Source organism: Mustela nivalis, assembly GCF_964662115.1.
Source record: "Mustela nivalis genome assembly, chromosome: 3".
Lineage (NCBI taxonomy): Eukaryota > Metazoa > Chordata > Mammalia > Carnivora > Mustelidae > Mustela > Mustela nivalis.
Window position 1 is genome coordinate 106261863 of NC_139022.1, and position 25935 is coordinate 106287797.

Below are 25935 nucleotides of genomic sequence, written 5' to 3' on the forward strand. Positions count from 1 at the left end.
GTTTTTCCTCATCCATGGCTGCCCTGCTTCTTGGTTGCACTTATGACTTAAGAGATGGAGTCTGCTGGTTCCTTTCGAATCTGCTGGTACCTCTCTTTTCCATGGTCTTCCTTTCCTAAGAATTTCCAGGTAACCTCCAGAGTCACCAGGGAGTTTTGAGAATAACTTAGAGCTTCTTCCTCTCACTTCTTTCTTTGATCTAGGTTCTGTTTCTTTTGGAAGCAGAGTAGTGGCTGGGTGGCTCCTGCCAGTCCTCTTTCTGGGCCCTTATTTGCATCAGAGTAGTTCTAGTCTGGTTTTTTCCTTTCACTGCTGAGTCCTGAACATTTAGGGTCGACAGATGTGTACTGGCTGCTTCCGTTCCTTGCAAGGCCCTTCCCCTCTCTGGTTCTCCTGTTCTTTATCTGCGGCATGAAAGCCCCTGCACTAGCTGGTTTCTAAGGCCTTCCCAGTTTGGCATTCCAGTAGGCTGTCTAGGAGCCTAAGGTCCTGACCTCTCAGGACAGGTCCCAGCCACCCCAGGAGGAAGGGAGCAGACTGGAGTGAGTTGTGCCGACTTATCCACTGCACAGCAGGCAGCCCCAGGGAAATGTTTAGACCTTTGCTTTGTCCTCCTCCTCCTTTGTGGCTGGCTGCGCACTCCTTGCAGGCCGCTTCCAGAAAGGTTTTCAAAGTGCTAGAGGAGCATGTTGTCCAAGACCAGATGTTTGGATTCTCTGAGATCTGTTATTCCTCTCTCCACTCTGCTCTGTGACTCTGGGACATGGAGAATTTAGTGAGTGCGATGTGAACGAAGGTGATCTATATATCGCAGGTAAGAAGGCAGGCTGCTGACCTTTCCTGAGGGCTGTTTCTGTGTCAGGCAGTAAGTTGAGGGTCTCACACGTGTATCTTTTGTAATCCTCCCAACAGCCCTGCCTGGGGGAGGCAGGGATCCTAGCTCTACATAGAGGAGACTGGAGGTCAGAGAGATGGTGAAGTGACTTGCCCCAGGTCCACACAGCCACCGTAGTAGAACCCAGGTTTGAACTGGGTCTTTTACCCCCTCCAAACCTGTTCTGTGAACCCATACCATCCTGCACCTGGCTTCATCTTTGTAAACCTGAGCCTACATACATACCTACCTGTCTGCTTCCCGCTGCCTCGTGCAGGTCGGAAGGGGAAGCCGCAGCGCAAGGGCCTGGGTCCTGCTGTCCGTTTGCCTTATTGCCTGTTGACACTTTGGTTTTATTTTACTGAAGTATTGCATTGAAACTACTCCTTATTTTCCAAATGAAAATAACTTTAATTATAGAAATATATGCTCATTGTAGACTATTAAAAAGGTACTGCATTTTTACTACAGTAAAATTCGCCTGTAACTTGTCCACCCAGGGGCAATCACTGCTGTTCCCTTAGTGAGTTTTCTTCCAGACGTATCTCTGTGAGCCTATTCATAAATGGATAGAAATGTACCCTTTTATTTTTGCACCCATGCTGTTGATTGCTAAATGTAATAGTCTGATCATGACGCTGAATAAATGTGTCTTTTAAAAAAAAAAAAAAAGAAAAGAAATGTACCCTTTTAGGTAAATGGAATCTTGCTCCATAAATTGAAATCATTGTATATCACCTACTCAACAGACTTTCGTTGTTATCAGTATGAGTGAAATCAGATATAAATTATAATAGGTACATGATATTTAATTATATTTATGTGCCATAATTTATTTAACTGCCCTCTGTGGATGGGCCTTCTAAAAATCTCCATTTTTTTAATCTTATAAACATTTCTATGTCAAATATCCCTTAAAAGATGGCATCTTGTTTTAGTTTACATTTCTTTCATTGTGAGTGAGACTGATCTAGGCTTCCTAAGATTATGGCCCCTGTATTTCTCTTTGGGGGAATTTTCATGATGTCCTTTGCCTGTTTTTCTATTGGACTGTATATTTTTTATGAATGGTCTTTAAGGGCTCTTTTTATTTTGAAGAGGTTAGGCCTTTGGTATGTATTTCCAGCATTTTTTTCTTAGTTTGTATTTTGCCTCTAAACTTACTTAACACATTTTTTTGAATTCCCAAAAAGAATTTTAAGTAGTCAAATTGGTGTTTTTCTTTAGAGCTTAGGTTTTACAGTCTGCTTAGAAATGTTTTCTCTGCTCTGAGATATTAAAAAAAAAAAAAAAAAAAAAGACTCCCATGTTTTCTAGAAGTACTTTAATGATTTCTGTTTTACATTCAAATCTTTGATGCACTTAGAATTTATTTTAGTGTAAGGAGTGAGGGCAAGAATCCGGCTTTATTTGTATGACAAATGATGAGCCATTAGCCCCAAAGTTATTTTATTGACTAATCTCCCTCCCCCGCCCCCATTAGTCTGAATACACCTTTATTAGGACCTAAATTTCCACAAGCTTGAATATTGGCATCTTGAGAATACTGATTCTGAGGTTCAGTGTTATTCTTTGTGGAGGAGGCTTCTTCTGTGCCAGGTTCTCGGCTGGCATTGTTGCCTGTCTTTGTGACATTTTTCTTTGGAAAAGGAGGTTCTTCTCTTCTTTCAGGTTACTGATATCTTTTCCCAGGGAGTGGGTTCTGAAGCTAAGGAAATGGTGCAGAGCTGGTCCGGTTTCTCTGTGTGGAGACCATACCTAGTGACCTTTTCTTTTTAGATTCCACATCTAGCTTTTACCACACATAATTATAAGAAGACTGTTTTAAAAATCAAAGCCAAGTTTGTGCCTGAGTCCCCACTCAGCCTACTGAGACCACCCCTCCCTTTCCAGGTCATGAATCCGTGGTCACGAAACACCCATCCCTCTTTCAGGATGCCACAGTTGTCCCTCTGTCATCTCTACTCCTTAGGAACCACTCTTTTCAGAATGAAAGTGTTTAGGTTCTAGGACACATAGACATCTGCAGGCAACCAGAACCAAGACTTCTTGTGAATGAATCTGTTGAAGGGATTTAAAAAAAAGACATCACTGCTCTTTGCCTCATTGTCCCCCCAACTTTAATCCTTGAATGGTTTAGGGTTTTGTTGTCCAACCTCCTTCTCAAACTCTACTCTGTCACCATTGTTGGGGCACTTAAATTATGAGGGGATCCCCAATGTGGGTTTGAGGAGTGGGGTATGCTGAGGGAAATTATCACTTTGAGTATTATCAGGTGGTACATTATCTCATTAAATCATTATAATATTAGGACATTACTCTTCATATCCCTACTTTACTAAATTTACTCAGACAGGTTAAGTGACTTGCCCAGTTACATAGCTAGTAAGTGCAGAGCTGGGGTTTAAGCCAAGATCTGTTCCACTCCAAAGTCTGTGCTTTTTCTCTTATACCAGATTGCCTCCCAGGGACAGGTTTTCAGGTTTTGGTGGCAGATGAAAAAGATCCTTTTATTTTTTTTTAATATCAAAATCTCCTTTAACTGAACCCTGTAACATCCCATTCATCTCATGAAGAGATGCATTTCTAATACATTTACTCCCTTTTATTTTCAAAGTAACACTTTATATTTTTAGAGCAGTTTCAGGTTCATACCAAAATTGAGGGCCAGGTATATGTATCCCATATACCTTCTGCCCCTATACATGTACAGTTTTCCCCATTATCAATATCCCAGATTATTTTCTTGTAATTTCAGTTTTATTTATACACAATAAAATTCACTCTTTTTAGGGATACAATATGATGAATTTTGGCAAATGTATATCATTATTTAATTACCATCCTAATCAAAATACAGAATATTTTAAGTACTGCACAAAAAATTCTCTTGTGCTGCTCTATAGTCAAGCCCCTTCTTCTACCTCTAAGTCTTGGCAACTACTGTTCCTTCCAGATAGGGTTTTCTGACAGCTTTGTCTTTGCTAGGTTGTTATATAAATGAAATAATGCCATATGTAGCCTTTTGAGCTTGCCTTCTTTCTTTTAGCATAATGCTGTTGCGATTCATCTGTGTTGTTGCATGTATAAAGAGTTCATTCCTTTTCATTGCTGAGTAATATTCCATTGTATGGATGCACCATATTTTGTTTATCCATTTCACCTGTTGATGGACATTTGGGTGTCCATTTTTGGCTATTAAAAATAAAGCTGTTTGAACATTCACTTACAGATCCCTGTGTGGACTTATGTTTTAATTTCTCTTGGGTAAATACCTAGGAATAGGATTGCTGGGTTTTATGGTAAGTATATGTTTAACTTTATAAGAAATTGCTGAACTGTTTTTCAAGACAGCTGTACCTTTATGTATTCCCATTAGCAATGTATAAAAGTTCCACAGTCTTACCACTACTTGTATTACCTATTTAAAAAAAATTTTGCCACTGTAGTAGGGATGTGGTGGTATCTCAGTGTGGTTTTAATTTATATTTCTCTAATAACTAATGATGTTAGACATCTTTTCATGTGCTTATTTACTGTCTCTGTATCTTCTCTGGTGAAGTCTGTTCAAATTTTCTTCCCTTTAAAAAAATTGGGTTATTTTATTCTTACTGATTTCTAAGAGTCCTTTGTATATTGTGGATGTAAGTCTGCTAGCAAAATTGTATTTTGCGAATATTTTTTCCCAACCTGTATCTTGTCTTTTTGTTTTCTTAAAAGTATCTTTGGGAGAGCAGAAGTTTTAAATTTTGTCAAATTTTTTTCTGTTATGATGGATATATTTTGTGTTTTATCTAAAGAAAATCTTGGCATAATCTAAGATCACCAAGGTTTTTCTACTATACTTTTTAAAGTTTTAAGTTTTACATTTGGGTCTATGATCTATTTTGAGATTTCTTTGTAATATGGTGTGTAATGTAAGGGTCAAGGTTTTGTATTTGAATGTCCAGTTTTTTCCACAGCATTTACTAGAAAGATTCTCCTTTTTCCATTGAGTGGATTTGGTATCTTTGTTGTAAATAATCGACTGCATATGTGTTGGTCTATATCCGGATACTCTTCTGTTCCTTTTATCTATTTGCCTGTCTTTATACCAATACTATGTTGCTTTGATTACCAGCTCTATAGTAAGTCTTGAAATCAGGTAGTATGAGTCCTCCAGTTTTATTCTTCAGAATTGTTTTTCCTATTCTAGGTACTTTGCATGTTCATTTATCTTTTAGAATCAACTTGCCTATTTTTATAAAAAAGGCTTGGATAGGGATTGTGTTAAATTTTTAGGATCAATTAGGGGGGAATTCACATATTAACAATACAGTAGTCCCCTCTTTTCCTGGGAGGATATATTCCAAGACACCCAGTGGATGGCTGAAACCATGGATAGTACTAAACCCTGTACATATTATTTTCTTCCTATACATGAATACTTCAGATAAACTTTATTTATTGAGCACAGTAAGAGATTAGTAGCAATAATTAGGGATAAAATAGAGCAATCATAATAATATACTGTAATAAAAGTTACATATATACATGGTTTATTTCTTTGAAAATATCTTATTGTACTGACTCACCCTTTTTCTTGTGATGATGAGAGATGATAAAATACCTATTAGGTGAGATGAAGTGAGGTGAATGACATAGGCTGCTATTGACCTTCTGATCATGTGTCTGAAGGAGGATCATCTGTTCTGGATCAAGGTTGTTCATGGGTAACTGAAATGGTACAAAGCAAAGCCATGGATAAGTTGGAGGTATCTTCTGTACTAATCTTCTGATCTGCAACCACAGTGTATAGCTCTATTTATTTTTGTCGTTTTTAATTTCTCTTAGCAACATTTTTAGTTCTCAGTATATGGATCTTGCAGGCCTTTCGTTAGATTTATTCCTAAGTATTTCACAGTTTTTGAGGCTCTTATAAAAGTTTTCTTTCAAAGTCTAGTTTCTAATAGTTTCGTGCTACTATGTAGAAATACAGTTGATGAGAAAGACATTTAATGGAGGGGAGGTCAGGTTGGTGATGGCCTCATTGTTTTCTGAAAAACAGGGGCAATAGTTCCAGAGGGTGACCATATGCCCTGGGCTGACACTTCAGGGAGCTATTCAGGGTTCTCTTCTAGGGTGTTACCTCCTTCACTAAACTATATGTTCCATGATGGCAGATGTTACTCATCTCTCTCCTTGGTACATAGCCTGGAGTCTGGCACAGGTTGGGCATTAGTTAAAGTTTTCATAAATGAAAGAGATATATATATATATATATATATACATGTATATATCCTTCATGCATGACAACTTTTTTAAAAAAGATTTTATTTTGAAGTAAACTCTACACCCAATGTGGAGCTCAGACTTACAACCTGAGATGAAAAGTTGCATGCCCTACCAGCTGATCTAGCCAGGAGCCCTGAAAAGGATATTTTAAATTATTTATTTATTTTTTTTTTCTTTTTATTTTAAGATTTTGTTTATTTATTTGAGAGAGAGAGAGAATGACTGGGGGAGCAGCAGAGGGAGAGGGAAAGAATCTCAAGCAGACTCCACACTGAGTAGAGAGCCCAACTCAGGGCTTGATCGCATGACCCTGAGATCATGACCTGAGACCAAACCAAGAGTTAGATGTTTAACCAACTGAGCCACCAGTTACCCCAAGAGACGTAATTCTTTTTTTTTTTAATTTTTATTTATTTATTTGACAGACAGAGATCACAAGTAGGCAGAGAGGCAGGCAGAGAGAGAGAGGAGGAAGCAGGCTCCCCACTGAGCAGAGAGCCCTATGTGGGGCTCGATCCCAGGACCCTGAGATCGTGACCTGAGCCGAAGGCAGCGGCTTAACCCACTGAGCCACCCAGGCGCCCCAAGAGACGTAATTCTAAAGAAGAAATAACCTCATAGAGATTTATTACCGACCTTTTCTATCACCCCTAGTTGTTTTCTAATCCTGTCAGTATTTATACTTGTTTTTGGCATGGATGTAGTGAAGATTTATCCCCTACTTCATATTCTTCTTTGATCACTAATGTAGATTGGCCTTAGGACATTTGGCTCAGCCCACAGGTCCACTATCAAATGAATCTGGTTGTTCTTCCTGGGGAGTTAGGTGGTGAAGAATTTAGATGAAAAAAAAAAAACGACCCTCAGTAAAGTTATAAACCATCATGTATGCATTAACTTATTAATTTATTAATTCACTCATTCACCATACTTCTATTGAGAAGTCACTGATTGCCAGGCACTGGGCTTGGTGCTAGAGCCACAGAACCTCATGAGAACTGGTCCCTTCCCCACAGTGTTCCAGACTTGGGAAGGGAGACAGATGTCAGAGGACAATTAGAGTGGGCCAAGTAAGTGCCACAGTGGAGGTACGGACAGGACACTCAGGGAGCATGGAGAGGGGTAAAGGCTTAGAGAAAGCTTTCTGCCGGAGCTGACACCTGAGAAATCTCCAAGGTCAAAGGGATGTCTCTGACAGTGAACATCCAGAAACTGGTTTACATGACTGCAGGAGAGGAGGGCTAGCTCACCACCTTGGGTGACCACTTATAGAGTAAGTTGTACTTGGTACTCTGTTCCTTCCTTGGGTTACTGTCCTTATCACCCAAGGATAGTTTTAGGATCATTTAAATAGGATTTCTTTATGTTTTAGACAAAGCACTTTACGTACATTATTTTATCCTCGTAACAACTCTGGAAGTTCTAATGTTGGAAGAAACTCCATGTTGGAGATTCAGTGGGATGGAATGACTTGCCCAGGGCTCCACAAATAAGTGTCCCTGTGAGGACTTGGATCTAGGTCTGCAAATCCAGGTCTTTTGATCTCAGGTCAGGTCTTGATCTCAGGGCATGAGTTCAAGTCCCATGAATTCAGGCTCCATGCTGGGTGTGGAGCTTACTTTAAAAAATATATAAATATAAATATAAATATGTATATCTCCAAATAAGTAGAGAAAGAGAAGTAGGGAGATAATTGGACTAGTTGAAGGAACAGCGACAGGAATTGGAAGGGCAGGCTAGTATTTTGGGCTTTCATGAATTCAATCCAGATAGGGTTTTCTGACAGAGCACACTTTGAGAAACACAGCAGTGGCAAGAGATTTGAACTGTCTTCAGCAATTCTCAGCAGCGAACCTGTTCGCCAGCCAAGCCCGCTCCCTGAAAGAAATAAGACTCTGCCTGGAGATAGCTGTAGGGGCTAATGAGAGTGTTTTTTCCTGAGCCATATATGCACAGATCATACTGACACATTCAAGCCGGAACAGCTAATAGCATCATCTGGGCTCCCACACATTCACCACCCAGCACTTCCCTGATTCTGGGTTGCCATGGACAACCAGAGGCTGTCTCCCAGTCTCTCAAAACACTCCTACGTTACCCTCTTCCACAGATGGCAGCAGAGAAATGAGGTCCCAGCAAGATGCAAATGAACCTTTGGAGATGTACTGAGCCTGGCACTTTTCACTGTCATTTCAGTTCAAGTGACATCTCTATTCAACTCTTTAAAAATGACACTGAAAAGCGATTTGGGCCAGAGGTAGGCGACTTCCTCCTGAGCTGGGCTGTCCTGCTTTCAATAGATGGCATTGGAAACAAGGCTCCTGGCAGGCTGGGTAGGGTGACTTCTTAGTTGGGCAGGCCCCTGGGTGGGCACTGCTCCTCTTCCATTGTGATCCTTCAGATGGATCCAGAGCACACCAGGAAAAACACCCTGGGGTCCTGAAAAAGCCCCATGATCACCCTGGAATTAGTGGTACTCACTCAGCTCGTTACAGGTCTTTCACTTATGGGGAGTCTATATTTTAACAACTGCTTTAAACAATAGTCATGATGCTGGTGTCGACTGAATAATAGAAGCTAACATTTAGTGTGAGCTCTGTGCTACATGCTTGGTGTCCTTGAAGACTCCTGACACCCATGAGAGAAACATGCTATTATCCTGATAATACAGGTAATGAAAGTGGGTTTGGCAAGATTAATGTCTTGGCCATGGTCATACAGCTGTGTGGTGACTGGGCTGATAGCTGAGTCAGATGTGTCTAACTCCCAAGTCCATATTCCCACTCCTCCTTCCTTCCCTGGGTCTGGCTCTCACATTGCTGGTTTTCCACCTCCCACTGTCTCTGCACTTTGGCTGTCAGCTCTTGCCTCGAGCACCTGTTGCTCAGGAACCTGCTGGGACAAGTCTTCTGCCTCGACCTCGACATGCTCCTTCGGATGAATTGGTGTTAGCCCTGCGGCCCCACGCACCAGGGTAAGAGAGACTCTCGCTTCCTGCCCTGGCCCGAGGGACCGACTGGCTGGGCCTGCCTTCTGCCCAGTTCACCGGTCATGGAAGAGAGTTTGGACACACCCTCCACTCTTGCCTGATGAAAAAAAGTTTACAGAGCCCAGGTCATTCCTCTCACCATAGTGAAGAGTCTAATGACTCAGAGGTGAGGGTCATGACTGACAGGTGAGCCAGAAAGCTCTGCTTTGTTCCCCTATTGCATCTGTCCCTGACTGGTCTCGGGTACCGCAGACCTCATGGCTCTCACACAGAGCGGTCATTGTACTGTGACTCCCATGCCTTTGCTTCCCTAGGCGCAATGCTGGAGTCTAAATCTTCCATGGAGGGAGATAGACTTATATATTTATTTTAAAACCACCTTGTTAGGCTGGGAGTGAAATTTCCTTCCTAAGGAATCAGGTAGTCTTTCCATGGTCTCACTAAATCTCCCTACAATAAATGGCCATTTGACTTTCCAAAATGAGAGTGTTTCCCTTGGGGCTTGTGCAACAGCCTTGCCACCCATAGTTGAGTCTGGCTCACCTGTGATCTGTCAACTGGAGTTCTCCATCCACCAGAGCTTCTGCAGCTTTCAACACCGTAGCTCTTGAGACTTGGGGTTAGGACCCTGTGGTGGGCCGCCAGACTGCCAAGTACACTGTAGTTCTTGAACAGGAGTACATTATGTTTGGTGTAACATAACCGTTAGCCCAGAACCAGTTCTTTATTGTGATGCCGGTATGACACCTGGTAGTTCTTACTCAGAGTTACCGTAAAGGACACCTGTTAAAAGTGGCAATCATTAAACTGATTGGATTCAGTAATTTCTATTATTGGCATTATAAGTTTTTAGTAAATTGGGACTTAAGGGTGTGGGGGAAAGAAAGAAATATGCCTGTGAAACATCCTGGGCCTGAATTTTTCTGGAAATGTAAAATGAGGGCTTGCAGGAGAGAATGTGTCTAAGTGTCTTCGTGCCCTGACATCTCATGGTCTTCCGAAGTAGCTAGAGGTTTATAATTTCAGAGATGTCATGCATGTAGACTTGAGGGAGTACTCCTTTTTGTCTAATTGGTTGCTAAGATCAGGTATCTATGGAAACAGCCATCCGTTAGTATTCAAGATAGGAAATTTGTTTCTTTTACTCTGCACAGTTATGCAACGAGTATAGTGTTCCTTGTGTGATGGCTTCTTGCAAGGCCTGTTATAGAAATTGGATTTCTTAGGCCTGCGAAAGAAGCAGAAAATACACCTTCTCCTCCCCCTGCCTTGAGCTACCTCCACATCCTCAGAAACCAGTGGTCCTACCCCCACAAAATCTTATAATTACTCTTCCCAGATCATTGTGCACATTTTGAACATTAAAAGCCGTGTCTCAACAGTGCCTTTATGAGCTCCAAAGCAAGTTTACTTTCAAAACATTGTTCTGTGTTACTCTTGTCTTTCTACTCAGGTTTTACCTTACCATTGAAGTGTTTGCATTTGTTTCTGTGTGACTGAAAATTCTCAGAGATGAGTACTGGATTTTCTCCAGTATGACTATACCTCCATACTCCTATCATAAGATGGTTTCTGGGGCATGGTGAGGTTCCTTGAAAGCTTTGTTTATTTTATTTAATTTCCTTTTGTTTTATTTTTTAAAACTTTATTTTTTAAAATTTTACTTACAGAAGAAGCCTCTTAACTTGTACAAAGAATAAGCAATTTTTCTTCTGGTGGTTGAATGAAAAGATGGGAAAAGTCTTTTTCTCATTTTATGTATTTTTTTCCCTCTCAAATTGTAGAATTGTTATCTGGTGCCCAACATATTCTAACCCCAGAAAGTGACATTCTGGACTGTGTATATTCTTCCATTTAACTCTGTATTTTTTTGTTTGGCTTTTTGCATATGCTACTAACCATTCATTTTTTCCTTATTCCAAATATCTGAGTCCTCTTTTACCTGGCACTGTTAGGCCCTAAGGTTATCTTGGTGACTGAGGCAGATACACTTTCTGTCCTGGCAAGGTTCACCATCTCGCCAGGGAGACAAGGTAGCCAGGCAGTTACAACACAGTGTGGGGCAGTTTTAATGAGAGAACCCAGGGTATGTGTGATCTCAGAGAAGGGACAGTAACTCAGATGTGAGAGCAGAGAGGTCCGCTTGGAGGAGGTGATACTTGGTCAACTAAGACCTGAAAAACAAGCCTGTGTTAGAACAGAGGGATCCAGACAGAGGGAAGGATGTTTCATGGAGAGGGTACAGAGGCTGTGGAGTACCTGAGGTCATTGCTGAAAAAACTAGAACCTGGTTTTGTTCTTACTGAGTCCCCAAAACCAGATACCATAGAAAATTTTTACAGTATTGTACCTTCATTTTAGCCTTACCAGCTCAAAACCAGGACAGTGCACATTTGAGGCATGTTTAGGAATGTGCGGCAAGTCCCTGGGCCCCAGAGGAGTAAGGTGTGCATTGTCTGAGTTTGCCAAGGGGCTGTGTCTATTAACATCTCCCTCAAACTGTTCATGGATGCTTGTCTAAGCAAAGAATTACAGAAAGGAAGTAGTGTCGAATTCAGCTTTTTCTCTGAAAAGGCCACTCCTGGCACAGGACAGCAGACCCTCTGAGCTGTGCCACGGGGAGCCAAAAGTGGAATGTTTATTTCCAGAAACAGTTGCAGTAGCTTTAAGCTTGGACTGCTTGTCCTGGGGTCCTTTGGAATGTTCCAGAAGTCAGAACTGACTTCTGAGTTTTTGAACATTAGATACCCACATTTGACCACAGATGGCTGTGACCACTCATGTGGGCAGTGGGTGAGCCTGGTTCTCGAATCTTGGGGCATAAATGGTGGATGAGCAGTAGTTGTTGGCCCTGGTTCTGCCTCCTGGGGTAGATGCTGGTCACCTGAGGCACTCCTGTGAACTCACATAGATATTGCTCTCCCCAAACATTTGTTGTGGAGAAGTGAAAGTACCATGGTCATTCATAATGGCAGAAATTATTAATGGAACATCAGCAAATCCCTGCAGTCCAAGGGTGAAATCAGTAGTTATCAAAGTACAACTCTTGGAACAGCAGCATCAGCTTCAACCAGGAACTTGTTAGGGATGCCCATTCTCTGTGCCACTCCAGACCTGCTGAATCAGCACCTCTGGCAGGGGTCTGGTAATTTGTGTCTTAACCACCCGCGAGGTGATTCTGATGCACACTGAAGCCTGAGAACCATTGGAGTAAATAATACAAGCTACAGGTAAAGAGAACGTCCTGAGGCTCCTACTGATGGGCTGCCTGTGATTTCTACTCCTTTCTTGTCACATAAGAAGGCATCTTGGAATGCCAGTGAGCATGACGTCCTTATGGGGACAACCGTGAATTTGCACAAGTTCATTAAAATGTGTACACTGTTGTTAACTTGGCTACTTTATTCTTTTTTTTTTTTTAAAGATTTTATTTATTTATTTGATAGACAGAGATCACAAGTAGGCAGAGAGGCAGGCAGAGAGGAGGAAGCAGGCTCCCCACAGAGCAGAGAGCCCGATGTGGGGCTCAATTCCAGGACCTGAGATCATGACCTGAGCCGAAGGCAGCGGCTCAACCCACTGAGCCACCCAGGCGCCCCGCCTGTGACAAAAGTCACAGCAACAGGGATACCACAGTTAAATGCTATTGTTCTTTTATATACGTGCAGCAGTGGTTTTCATTCTTTCTTTTTCTGACAATACCCTACAATAAGAATTATGTTTAAATTGTTATCCAGGAGACACCTACATGTGTGTATAACCCCTACAAATGTTTCATGAAGTAACACCCTTATTGTACTTTCTGTGTTGCTCTATGAAAAGTTTGCTGGTTGCAAGGCATAAAATTCATTTCATGACCCACTCATGAAATGTGACCTGCAGTTTGAAAAACATGGGTATAGTGAGTTGTCTTTGTGGGGACCCTGTCTCTAGAGCAGGAGACAGATGGGGCTGCCTTCACCTCCAAGTCAGGTAGACTTGGTTTTTGGTTTCTGTTCTGCTGCTCTCTGCTGTGTGACCTTGGGCAATTTACTTGTGTTCTCTGAGTTTTAATTTCCTTGTCTGTCAATTTGGATAATCTCTCCCTCACAGGGTTATGGTGACACGTAAGTGATAACACTTCACACGGTGACCGGCAGTGTTAGCTACTGTCATACTTGTGGGAACAGTATTGCTAGTACAATTTTTCAGAAAATCAGCAGTTACATACATTTTTGGGGTCACTTCTCCAAAGTTGTCTTTCACAGTTTTGCCCCAAGCTTTAACGAATAAGTGCTCTCTGTAGTCTGTGTATTCAGAAATACTTCTGAAGTAATTTTCTTTTAAAAACATACCCAAATTCTGTATTGTATTCCAAGATTCAAGTTTTGATATATATTTGGAATATTTTGTTTTGATACAAAATTTCATCCCCCTAGCCCAAATCCTTGAGGTCAGCAAGATTGTAGATCATGCCCTGAGTTTCTACACGTACCACCAGCATAGCCCAGAACATAGGTATGTAGTAAGTGTAGACCTCATGATGGTGTTTCTGTGGCAAGATGTCCTTGCCGACTTTCTTGAATCGTCCTGTTTGTTGGTGATTTGGGGGTAACATCTCCATGTATGTAACTCTGTAAGGTGGCATGTCAGGTCGTGGACCCCAGGCAGTTCGCATGTGCAAGGACCAGGGATTGATCACACAAATATCCATTAGCTGGGGAGACCCAGCTAATGTCTGTTTGTCTTTCTGGAGGTCATGATTGTGGTTGGTGGCCAGGCCCCCAAGGCGATCCGCAGCGTGGAATGCTATGACTTCGAAGAGGACCGGTGGGACCAGATCGCTGAGCTTCCCTCCAGGAGATGCAGAGCAGGTGAGCGGCACCATCTGTCATCTCGCAGCCTGCCTTTCCCCAGCTTGTCTCCGCTTACTGCCGGAAATCCTCCCTTGCTTCTTGTTTCCACAAACATCTGTACATTACAGACTCTCTTCTTCTTCCTTCTCCACTTGCCCAATTTCTGGCTGCCCCTTCTGGGTTCGATTCTTACATGTGTAGGGACTTCATGCCAGGTCAAGTATTTGCTTGAATCACACAACATTGGAAAAACGTATATGAATAGAAATCCAGTGAGCCCCATGATGACTTCCGGTTCTGTGAAGTTAGAGATCACTGTCTGTGGTGACTTATTCATGGGACTGTCTGGCTCCCCCATTGTCATTCAACGTCACTGCATGAGCGATCAGCCACTTGAGATGAACTCGTTTTCTTGGTTTCCTGTGCCTCAGGTGTGGTGTTCATGGCTGGTCACGTGTATGCTGTGGGCGGGTTTAATGGCTCGCTGCGCGTGCGGACAGTGGATGTGTATGATGGTGTGAAGGATCAGTGGACGTCCATTGCCAGCATGCAGGAGCGCCGGAGCACTCTGGGTGCGGCTGTGCTCAATGACCTGCTCTACGCCGTGGGGGGCTTTGATGGCAGTACTGGTAGGTCTGGGATGTGGCCCCCACTCCTCCCAGCCTGGGACAAGCCCTCAGTGCAACCCTGGTTTGCTCAGCCAGTTCTTGGGCCAACCTTCTGTCCATCCATAGCTCCTTCCTTAGTAGCATACTCCTTCTACCTCATCTACCTTCCTTGCCAGAGCCAGGCCTTCCTACACACAGAATACATAACTGCCCACATGCTATCATTTCTAGGACTCTGGGAAGGATCCTGCACTCAGAAGAGGTCCTTTTCTCCTCTCTATTGTTTGGGAACCCATTTTTTCAAGACAAGACTTAGAAAGAGAACATACTCAGCTTCAGGGCATCTAAGGACTGTCTGAAGCCTCTGCTGGACGCACCAGGGAGCTGGGGTTCAGCCATGGGAGAGACCTGGCTCAGGCCCTTCCATCTTTGTCCATCGCCCTTTTACTGCCCCGCAAAGCTTTGCCTGATTGTGCCACCACAGGGAAGTCCCCTTGCTCCTGGCTTCTAGGTCACTTTAGAGTTCAAATCAGACTTGGAGAGATTATCTCATCTCTCCTATACCTCCAGGTGAAAGTCTCTGTGGACACTAACTCTGTTACACTAAAATCCCCCCCAGGGATTTTTGTTTGTTTTAAAGATTTTATTTATTTGACAGAGATCACAAGTAGGCAGAGAGGCAGGCAGAGAGAGAGGGGGAAGCAGGCTCCATGCCGAGCAGAGAGCCTGATGCGGGGCTCGATAATAGGACCCTGAGATCATGACCTGAGCTGAAGACAGAAGCTTTAACCCACTAAGCCACCCAGGCGCCTCGAAAACAATATTTTTTTACTTCTGTGAATTTTCATTTGTGTCTTTACCACTTGGTACAGTCTTTCCCTCACTCATAATATTCCAGGGTGTGCAGGCCCTCCAGGGGCTGCCTCTGGTGGGTAGGACCTGAGTAATAAAGAGAAAAAAAGGGAGTGGATTGTTTCTTTTGGAAATTGCTCTCAGCCGCAAGTAGGAAACCTCACTAAACTGTGGCTGAAACAATTGAGAGATATTGTTTTACCCACGGGACAGGGAGTTGGGAAGTTGGCAGTTGCTCACTTCATCCGCTTGCTCAAGAATATTGGGGCCAGGCTCTTTTAGCGTCCCTTGGCTGTACCCTCCGGATCAGAAGGTGTCCGTTACAGCTCTGTCCAGCTACATTTGTATTCTGGGTAGCAGAAAGCAGGTTGGTGTTGGCACCTGTATCAGAAAAACAAAGGCTATTTCAGAAATGCCCATGAGACTTCTACTTGGGCCTCATTGACTGGGTCATCCCTTTAGGGGTTCTGGGAAGGTAAGTGTTGATCTTTCTAGCTTCTAATGTAGAGGAAGAGAAGGCAAAAGAAGGTGTTCAGTGAGGCAAGCTCAGATTTTCCCTCCGTTCTGTAGGTGTAACAGTTTACATTCACAGGACAGTCGTGTTATACCCCTGTGTCCTCTCTTGACCCGCCCTGAGTCAGACCTCAGTGGACATCTCAGGTAGACTCAATGTAGATGTGCTGCAGGGAGGTGCCCCAGCCCGCACAGTGAGGGAGACGTGGTGCTCAGCCACACATGTGGGTTTCTCACCCTTTCCCCAGCTTCGCTTTGGCATACTGGGTGATACCTCACACTGTAGAAATCTCACGAGTCTCTTGTCTCCCAGGCCTAGCGTCCGTGGAAGCCTACAGTTACAAGACCAACGAGTGGTTCTTTGTGGCCCCAATGAACACGCGGCGGAGCAGCGTGGGTGTGGGTGTCGTGGAGGGTAAGGAATGGCAGAGGGTGGTGGCTCATCCATGCCCTAGCCCCCGGGTCAGGTCCCGGTGCCCTGGCTCTGCTCCTCCCATCAGAGCTCTGAGGCAGGTACTACCATCTTGATGGAACAGGTGTGGAAGGTTGAGGTGCAGAGAGATGCAGTTATGGGCTCAAGGCTGGCATGTGGCCAGCTGTGCTGGGAAGAGTAAGAGGAGCCTAAGGGGAAACGCAGGGCTGTCCCTTTGGCCGCTTGTCTACGGTTCTGTCATAGGTTGAGGAATGTAGATTCAGCATATAACCTAGGAGTATACTGGGGTGGGGTAAGAGTTCATTTTGTTTAATTTTGTCCTCCTCTGCCTTTGTTGACCATTAACACATTAACAGAGCTTTGAGTGGGTGGGCATTTCTTCCCAGGTCTGATTACTGTCACTGCAGGTCAGGTGGGTGGTGGAGTCCTGCTATCATCAGGAAGCTTGTGTGGTGGGTGAGGCAGGTGGGAAGGATGAGGTCTGGGGCACAGTTAGGGCTCTGTAGTCTATAATGCGCTCTTTTATATGCACATTTTGTTCCCCAAATCCTTTTGAAGGAGGTAGGTGGAGCTTAGATGTTCTCCATCCTCCACATAGGGCAATGGAGTGTCAGAGCGGGGCACGTGATGGGCCCATTAGTCGAGAGCACAGCCAGTCCTTGAGCCCAGGTCTTCTGACCCAACTCAATGCTTTTTCCATTATGCTACAGTCTTCCAGACCGTTAGCCAATGCTAATAGGGAGTTTTATAAATACATGTGAATTTAATGTATTCAAGCATAGTGTATGATTTGAACTAAAATGTTATCCTTTGTAGGACAACACTGATTTGTTAGCTTGTCCTGGAAGAGGGAATTTACCTGGAATATCTGTGCATTTAGACTTGCATGCAGACATTCTCTCTCTCTCTCTCTCTCTGTCTCCCTCTCTCCCTCATGTTCGCCCCCAGGAGCACACGTACTTGCTTTGGGGAGAGTGTAATGTGCAGTGATTAGACATTAGCAGGAATATTCTTTTCTCTAACTGCGTATCTTGGTTTGTACCAGTATTACATAAGTTTTCACTTAAAAGTACACCACCCTAACATACTAAATAAGTCATCTTGGGGAGCACAAGGATTTTGTCCTCCTCTCAAGATAAATTGTTTTTTTTGCAATCTCATCCATCCTCCTGGTGGAACAGAAATTGATTTGTCTGCCAAATGTAAGTGCTTTGTCTAGCCACCTTCCCATTTCCCCCCTTGTTCCTTAGCCAGGAATATCAAACAATAGAGTAGGGGTTAAAAATAGCAAGTCCCTGTTAATAGACTCAAGGAGAAACTTTGAGTGGGTATTTTTTTTAGCTGACGCAAGGTTAAGGTGGTTGGTGGGGGTTTGAGAATTTGCTTCCATGATGGTGCTTTGAAATACTCCCCTTGACAAGGGCTCCTCAGAGCATGTTGTGTATGTGGAGGGAGTACTGTTTTGTTGTGTGCCTGTTGACACAGAGGGTAGCCTGGCAACGTGTTAATCTTGTCCACCCTGACTCTGAAGCTCTTTAGCAAGGGTTTACCTGGGGCAGCCGAGGGTCGTCCTCACAGCTCTGACGAGGAGCGTTTCACGGGGCCTCTGCTTGCCTGTGGCCTGGTAGATACAGCTCTCCATGTTGTCACAGTACTCTCCTCCCTCTCCCTGTCTCCTGCCATGGTTGCCCGGTCTCAGTGACTCTGGGGTTGTCCTCGGGAGCTTCTCGTCTCCTCTATACCCTAGGCCTTCCTCCCCCTGGCCCGAGTGACTTGGGCTTTGGTGAGTGGTGGGCAGCTGGGTGGGCCGTGGTTGTGTCCTGGCCTGCATATGTTACAGAAACAGCCTGGACCCTGGGAGAGCTTCTGGATCAGTCATTTTTCTTCTAGCTCAGGTGAGGGCAGAACTGGGGAGGAGGTATCCCTTTCTTTAAGAAGGTCCACTGGAAAGGGGCAGAAAACAAAACCAGCTTCAATGATAGAGGAAGAAATAATTTTACATATGATACAGAAATAGTCGTGATGTACAGCACAGTTTTGAGCCTCTTTCTAATTTAAAAGAATTGTAGATTTCGAAATAATAGTTGTACTTTTGTTATCTCTCCCTTAGTAAAGCACAGTGACCAAAAAACCCTCTTTTAATTAGTAACTATTAAGTGCATTTGCATTGGATGGTGGTTATTTAGTCTACAGCTAAGGTTTAAGATCTTTGTCATCACTCTCTCATTCCCCATCAGTCTGTGCCCACAGGTGTGGTAGGACTTCCCCTGCCCCCACCCCAACACATGGAGAGGGAGAGAGAGGGACGGAGAGATAGGAGACCTACCATATTTCTGCTCTGGGAGAACTCTAATGCCAATTTCCTGCCCCTTGTCTAGCCTCACGCCCAGCCCCATGCAGAAATGATGTTTTTGGGTAGCAGCTTATGGTATGTTTATTTTAAAAGTGGGTAGTGGTGCTTCAGGGATCTTGTGCATGGCTCCAAGATCACAAGGGAGGAAGTAGATGAATTCCAGCCATCCCAGCCTGGAGTGCACACAGAGCAGTCCACCCACATGGTCCATTTGCGGGGTTGTGGACAGAGCACACAACTGATGGTGAAGACAGGCTTTGAGTTCTCACTGAAGAATATTTTCCCATCTTTGTTTTGTCTGTTGTTGTGAGCCTTCAGCCAAAAAGTCAAGCTGCCTGCCTGGAGCTGGGACCCTCAAGCTTTCTGTGTCTTTGTCCCCTTACTTTGGAGAAGTAATGTAACTCATGTATCGTGCTAGCAAGAGTAGGCCAAGTCCCTTTGGAGCCAGGGCATAGCTTTGCAGGGGTTATTTAGGGTGCTTATTTAGAAAGATGCTCAGTACCGGTTCAGGGAGCCTCACAGCTCACAAGGAAGTAAAAGGCAGAGATGTGAAGCAGGCTTAGTCTGGTTTGTGGTCTGTCTGGAGGAAAGGGGCCCTGCACTCTGATGGAGGTAGAGGGGCCCCCATGGGTTAAAGATGGAGTTTCAGCCACTGCCTCTGTTCCAGGGAAGCTGTATGCTGTCGGGGGTTACGATGGGGCTTCCCGCCAGTGCCTGAGTACCGTGGAGCAGTACAACCCGGCAACCAATGAGTGGACGTATGTGGCAGACATGAGCACGCGCCGCAGTGGCGCAGGTACGGAGGGGTGGGCTGGGGAGGGTCAGGGCACGGGCTTTGTCTGGTCCACTCTGACGAGGGCCTGGACCCCAGCAGGTGCACAGGGGGTCTTATGTGCACAGGTGACTTATCTTACATTCCCTTCCCAGTCTGTTCTCTAGACTGTGAGCTTTGTTGTTTGTTTTTTTGAGACCACTCATAAATGAAGATCATACGATATTTTCTTTGTTGGACTTACTTCACTGAGTATAATGCCTTCAAGGCCTTTCTTTTTCTTTTCTTTTCTTTCGTTCTTTCTTTTTTTTTTTTTTTAAGATTTTATTTATTTATTTGAAATCACAAGCAGGCAGAGAGGCAGGCAGGGAGAGAGAGGGGGAAGCAGGCTCGCCACTGAGCAGAGAGCCTGATGCGGGGCTCAATCCTAGGACCCTGGGATCATGACCTGAGCCGAAGGCAGAGGCTTAACCCACTGAGCCACCCAGGCATCCCTCTTTACTTTCTTTCTTTCTTTTTTTTTTTAAGATTTTATTTATTTGCTTGATTAGAGGGAGATCACAAGTAGGCAGAGAAAAAGACAGGGGGGAGGGGGAAGCAGTCTCTCCATTGAGCAGAGAGCCCGATGCAGGTCTCGATCCCAGGACCCTGAGATCATGACCTGAGCTGAAGGCAGAGGCTTAACCCACTGAGCCACCCAGGCGCCCCAAGGCCTTTCTTTTTTATATACTTTTTTCTCTTTTGTATTTTTGAAGATCATGTTGTGATCTCACTTTATAGTACCAAACATGTGACCACTTCCTCAGCAGTCCTTAGAAATTATGCCATTTTAATATTCAAAAATCTTTGTGTGCTTACTGGTTAGAGAAGAAAAAAAGGTGTATGGTTCCATTTAAGAAGCATTTGTGTTTGGAATGCTATTTTTAGTGGGCTTGTTTCTGCGGATTCTGACCAGTTGGCCCTTCCTGAAGCAAATGCCTGAAAGGACACCTGTGCTTCAGTGCCGGGTCTGCTCGAACTTGCCTTGTGACCTTGGGCATGTCCTTTCCCCCTTTCTGGCCTCCATTTCCTCAGATGTGAAACGAGTAGGTTGGAGTAGACATTCCTTTGGGGCCAGTGCAATTCACACATCTCTTGTCTCCCCTCCCTTCATAGAGCTCTTTTGGTAATTGTGGTGTATAGAGGCTTGATAGAGTTGTCTTGGTACCTCCTAGGAATCCTCTGTGACTTTAGGTGTGAGATCAAGTTCAAAGCTCAAGGATGTAGGGACAGCTCAGGAGGAGTGGGGCAGCCCCGAGACAGGGGGCTGCTTCTAGGAACATCTCAAGGAGCAAGCGTGGAGGGGCAGCCCCATGTGGAGCCCCCGACCTCCCTCATCTGCCTTAGATCTGCTTCTGGAGGTGGACCTCTCTGTCTCTCCGGGCTGCCCAGGGGTTATTGCTGTGTGGAACTTTCTTGAGCTGCTCTGCACTTTTACCTGGGCTAGCGGCCCTCGACAGTGGCATCTCTCCTGCCTGTGTCCCTGGGTGAACTCAGTTTAGGGGATGCTCTTTCTTCTAGAGGTGGACTCTCTACTCACCTTACTGTCAGAGCCCTGGTGTCAGGCTCCCGAATCAGCTTTCGTTTTGTGCTTTGTGTCCCTAAAGATTTGGGAAAGCTGCACCTCTGGAGTGGAGAACCCACATACTTGTGATGGTGGGTGTTCTTTGGTGGCCGAAGACTCAGAGACTGAGGCCTCTGGCTGCCTCTGGGCCTTTGAAGGGCCAGGAGCTGCTGTGGCTCAGGGTCTGGGAGACCTCTGTGTGAACATTTGTGCAAGGGCAGGAGGGGCCCCTAGGGCCTGGAACAATGCTTGCTTCTTCAAGTAGAGCATGAGCCGTGCTAGCAGATGGTTGGGGGGTAAAGAGTTTATCTCTGGGACTCAGGCTAAGCTAGGTCCTGCTAATAAGCATGGAAGAGGGGCATATGAGGCTGCTTTGGAACATACTGAACAGTCTTAAACCTAGGTCTGTTAGAGACCCCGGGGTCTGTTAGCTAGCCGTTGTTGATGCAACACCACCATCTGCTGTTAGTTTTGGGCAACTGTGAGGAACTGCGAGCACAGCCGCATCATTGCTAGGTGGGATTTTACGTATTGCGTCATTCAAACAATAAACCCAGTACCCCCAGGCACAGGGAAACAGATGTGGTAAGACAGATAAGGTCCTTGTCCCTGGGAAGCTTACATCCTAGAAATTGAGGGCTCGGGTCTCACGCTTGGCTGCACATCCCAGTCACCCGGTGTCCTTGTTCTGATTCCCAGCCAGGATCTCTAGGAGGGAGGCCCCAGAATCGCTCTTTTCAACATCTCCCCACCCGATTGAGATGCAGCCTATTGTGGGGCAGAGTGGTCTGTGGGCCCCTGGAGCTCCCTGTACAGTCCAGCTTCCTCGCTTTGCAGGTGGGAGAACTGAGGCCCAGAAAGGGCAAGTTAGAGACTCCGGTCCAGACCCCATGAGTCCTGGCCTCCAGGTCAGTTGCTCTTTTGGGGATCCTGTGCCACCCTCCTGCCTGCTGGCTTTTATTCCCATGACTTGCATGGAAGGATTTTAAAAGGTTATTCTTTTTTTTGTCTTTTTTTTTTTTATATATATTTTATTTATTTATTTGACAGAGAGAGATAGCGAGAGCAGGAGCACAGGTGGGGGAGTGGGAGAGAGAGAAGCAGGCTTCCCAAGGAGCAGGGATTCCCAGTGCGGGGCTCAATCCCAGGACCCCAGGATCATGACCCGAGCCGAAGGCAGGCGCCCAACAACTGAGCCACCCAGGTGCTCCTTAAATGGTTATTCTAAAGCCTGCCCATGATGCCACTCTGGGAGTCAGCTCTGGCTTCTCAGCATGGGGCGTGTGGAATGCTGCTCCCCTCTCTGGGAGCTCAGAGGAGAGCATGCGGCAGAAAGAATGGGTCTTGCTTGCCGGCGGGGCAGTCTGCGTGGTAATGACGTCACTGCAGCGGCTACGCAGCTCATTTCCGAGTTGCAGTCTTTCTCCACAACCAGCCTAATAGAAGGCTGCGGAATCCGAGTGAAACAGCATGGTAGGAAAACGTGGCCACACAAATAGCCCAAAGGGAGGCCAACTTTGACCCTCTGGAAATAACTACTCCTGAAGTTTTGGAGGGTGTCTTTCAGTCTTTTTTTTTTTTTTTTTTTTTGCCTTTTTTCTATTTTTCTTTGCATGTGAACTCTCCCCTCCCCATTTTATACCACATACATACACACATATATGTTATGTATGTAGGTATATTTACATTTCTTAAAATTAGCCATGGAGGGATTTTTGCTTTATCTGTTGGGGATTCTCAGGTTGACAGGCTTAGGCAGGCAGGGCGTCCTGTCATTCTGTGTGTTTTACAGATGAGGGCACTTGAGGTCTGGGGGAACAAAGCAGCACTCCCCCAGGCCACCCTGCTGATGACAGCTGCACAGGACCGGACGCCAGGCCTCCTGGTTTCCAGTTGTGGTTGCCAGCCGGAGGCTGGGATGCTGTGCTCTGCTTTTCAGGGGTCGGGGTGCTCAGTGGCCAGCTGTATGCCACCGGCGGGCATGACGGGCCCCTGGTGAGGAAGAGCGTTGAAGTTTATGATCCTGGAACAAACACCTGGAAGCAGGTGGCAGATATGAATATGTGCCGGCGTAATGCAGGTAACGAGACTGCTCTCTCCTTCTGCCCTTGGGGGTGTGGGTGCAAACAGTAGCTGTTAGACACAGGCGGAGGGACAGAACCTGGCCCAAGCTTGTACCTCAAACAGGAGTATCCATTCGCCAGATGAGTGCTGGGCTAGCAGAGGGGAGAGCTGGGGAACACATCCGCTAGCCACAGGGTCTGCCTGCTTAGATGCAAGGGGCTGATGACTTTCGCTGTACACGCTAGGACACAGACTCCATCAAAGCCCCTGGCCCACAGGCTCTGTTGGGTAGCTAGGCACGGGGCTGTGTGGGCATGGCCGGTCAGTGACACTTGGTTCTATGTTCTTGGCCTGTACCTGGCTCTGAGAACCTCTCACTTCCCACCTGAAACTCATCTCCTTCTTCCTACGGGTTGCCAGGGCCCTAATTCTTTGTCCAGTGGGAGTACTTCCCATATTCCTTGCTCTGTACCTCCTGTCTCTCTGTCTCCTCCCCGTTTGCCTCCCTGTGGGAATGATCTATCTTAGAGTGTTTAGATTTTTGTTCGGAGAGCCTGACCTCCCTATTAAACTCTTTGCTTTAACAGCTTTATCTTGTGGATCGTGTCCTATATTGGTATATCTTATTTTATGCCTCTTTACTCTAGGAAAGTGTTGGCTTAGCTTCCCAGACTGGAAAGGCAAACAGGTAACTTTCAGGCAGATTTTTTTTCCTTTCTACTCAAATTGCCTGTTTGCTAAACTCACTTGTAGGTCACATGTTGAAAGTGTAAACAGAAGGGAGTTTATGAATTTGCCCACTGCCTGAGCCTGCTATGATAAAACTTGGCATTTGGCCTTAAGCCCCGTGAGAGATGGATTACAGAACGCCCAAGACAGCTAGGGTATCAAAAATCCAAGAATTAAGTTTTGATGTAAATGAATATATATGTGTATGTTCACATAGAGATATTTCTATTTTTTATAACAAAAGTGGAATCCTACTCAGTGCTGTTCTACAACCTGCTTTTCTAATTCACTTTACAATCTTTCACAACTGTCTTTTTATAATGTGAAATAGACTTACGTGATATTTTAAATGGCTGTATCACAATTTAAATATCTCATCCACTATTGGGCTTTTAGATTATTTCCATTTTTCTACCAGTAATGCTTTTGTTATTATAAATGGTCTTATGGCTAATCAGTGCACACATCTCAAATTATTTCTTCAGAATTTAAGTCCAGGAGTGAAATTCTTAAGCCAGAGGGAGCGTCTTTGCTTCCAGTACTATCCAGGAAAGCAGTACATTTTATCCTCTCATCAGGATCTGAGATGATCTTCATCAGTACTGACAATTATTGCTTCTTGAATATCATCAACCCCCTCATGTGATTTTGAAAGAAGACACAGCGTATTAGACCAAGGCCTTGTAAACTCTTGATGAGCAAAATAATGTTTTCCTACTCTTGGCCCCTGCAGCATGAGACTTTGCCCTCACACCAGCTCTCTGTGAGATCAGGGTGGGAGGAATGCCTTGTCCCTGGGGGCTGTGCATGGGTTTAGATCTAAGTCATGTGGAGGCATCCCAGATATAGCCACTAGGCACAAAAGGATAGCTATCCCAGTGTTTATCAGAGCAAACCTACAAGCAGAGTGGGAGTAGTGTGTGTGAGATTCCCTGAGCATAGCTTAGTCTGCGTGTGGGAAGTCCACATGCTCCAGGAGAGGGGCGGCCTATACCCATAACGAGTTAAGTATTTATAGGGTCAGGGGCCAGGAATGTCCCTGGGAGCATGTAGCAGTGAGAGCTCCCCAGTCAGAGAAGAGACCTTCTTAGAAATAGGGGATCCTCAGGGCCCAGTGGTTATTGTTGACATGGTCTCCCATTGAGCAAAATCAGACCTATGAGCTGGTTCACTGGGTCACCTTGAAGGGGAGGAGGAGTGCCTCCCGGGCTCTCCAGGCTTGTTTCCCGTCCATTCTGATCCCCTCGTGGCTCCTGCTATGATGTCTCCTATGGCCTCTGCTTCCCAGGAGTCTGCGCAGTGAACGGGCTCCTGTATGTGGTTGGAGGGGATGACGGATCCTGCAACCTGGCTTCGGTGGAATACTACAATCCCATCACTGACAAATGGACGCTGCTGCCGACCAACATGAGTACGGGGCGGAGCTATGCAGGTCAGTGTCCTGCTCCCAGTTCCACCTTCACCCCCGCCCCACCCCTGCACCCATGGAGCTGAGTTTGCTTAACTTGGGACTTTGTGCCTCCTGCAGTGATAGTAGATAATTGTCACATGCCACCACTCCGTCATTCTGTGCCCACAACAGATACCCCTGCTGAGCCTGGGTTTCCCTAGCAAACCGGAATGTAGGCCCAGAATTCTTTTTTAACACCCGTGTTTGCAGGGGCCACTTCCAACTGCTCTGATTCGTCCTAAGATGATGGGTTTAGAATTTCATTGCCATCTCTGGGCTCCTACACAGAATAAGATACAGTTCTTGCCTTGCAGAAATTTAATTGGAAAGATAAGATCTGTCTATATGAAGTAGCACATGAAAGGCAGTGTACCCATGACTTCTCAATAGAATGTGCTACGCGGTCTGTATTTTAAGACAGGTGAGAACTTCCCGGAGGAAACAAGGTTGGATCACCTCTGAAGGTGAGAGCTGCCCTTTGCCAGGGGTTCCCTCCCTGTGCCAGATGACCCATTCACGGCCATCCTTTCAAGAAGGCCCTGGGTGAATGGGACTGTATCTTTCCATTTTACATGTGATGAAACTG

The 25935-nt window shown here is 45.2% G+C and overlaps 1 protein-coding gene across 13 annotated transcripts in view; it reads left to right on the forward strand.

The window, feature by feature from the left end:
• KLHL3 (kelch like family member 3) overlaps positions 1-25935 on the forward strand; it is a 293373-nt gene that overhangs the window by 259366 nt on the left and 8072 nt on the right. For 11 of the 13 annotated variants that reach the window (XM_082725539.1, XM_082725544.1, XM_082725548.1 and 8 more), the window contains 6 exons: positions 13873-13990; positions 14404-14601; positions 16259-16360; positions 19399-19527; positions 23046-23186; positions 25188-25331. In XM_082725539.1, coding sequence (XP_082581665.1) covers positions 13873-13990; positions 14404-14601; positions 16259-16360; positions 19399-19527; positions 23046-23186; positions 25188-25331 — 832 coding nt within the window. The remainder of the gene's footprint in view (positions 1-13872; positions 13991-14403; positions 14602-16258; positions 16361-19398; positions 19528-23045; positions 23187-25187; positions 25332-25935) is intronic. The other 2 variants (XM_082725547.1, XM_082725542.1) reach the window with 1 other exon arrangement.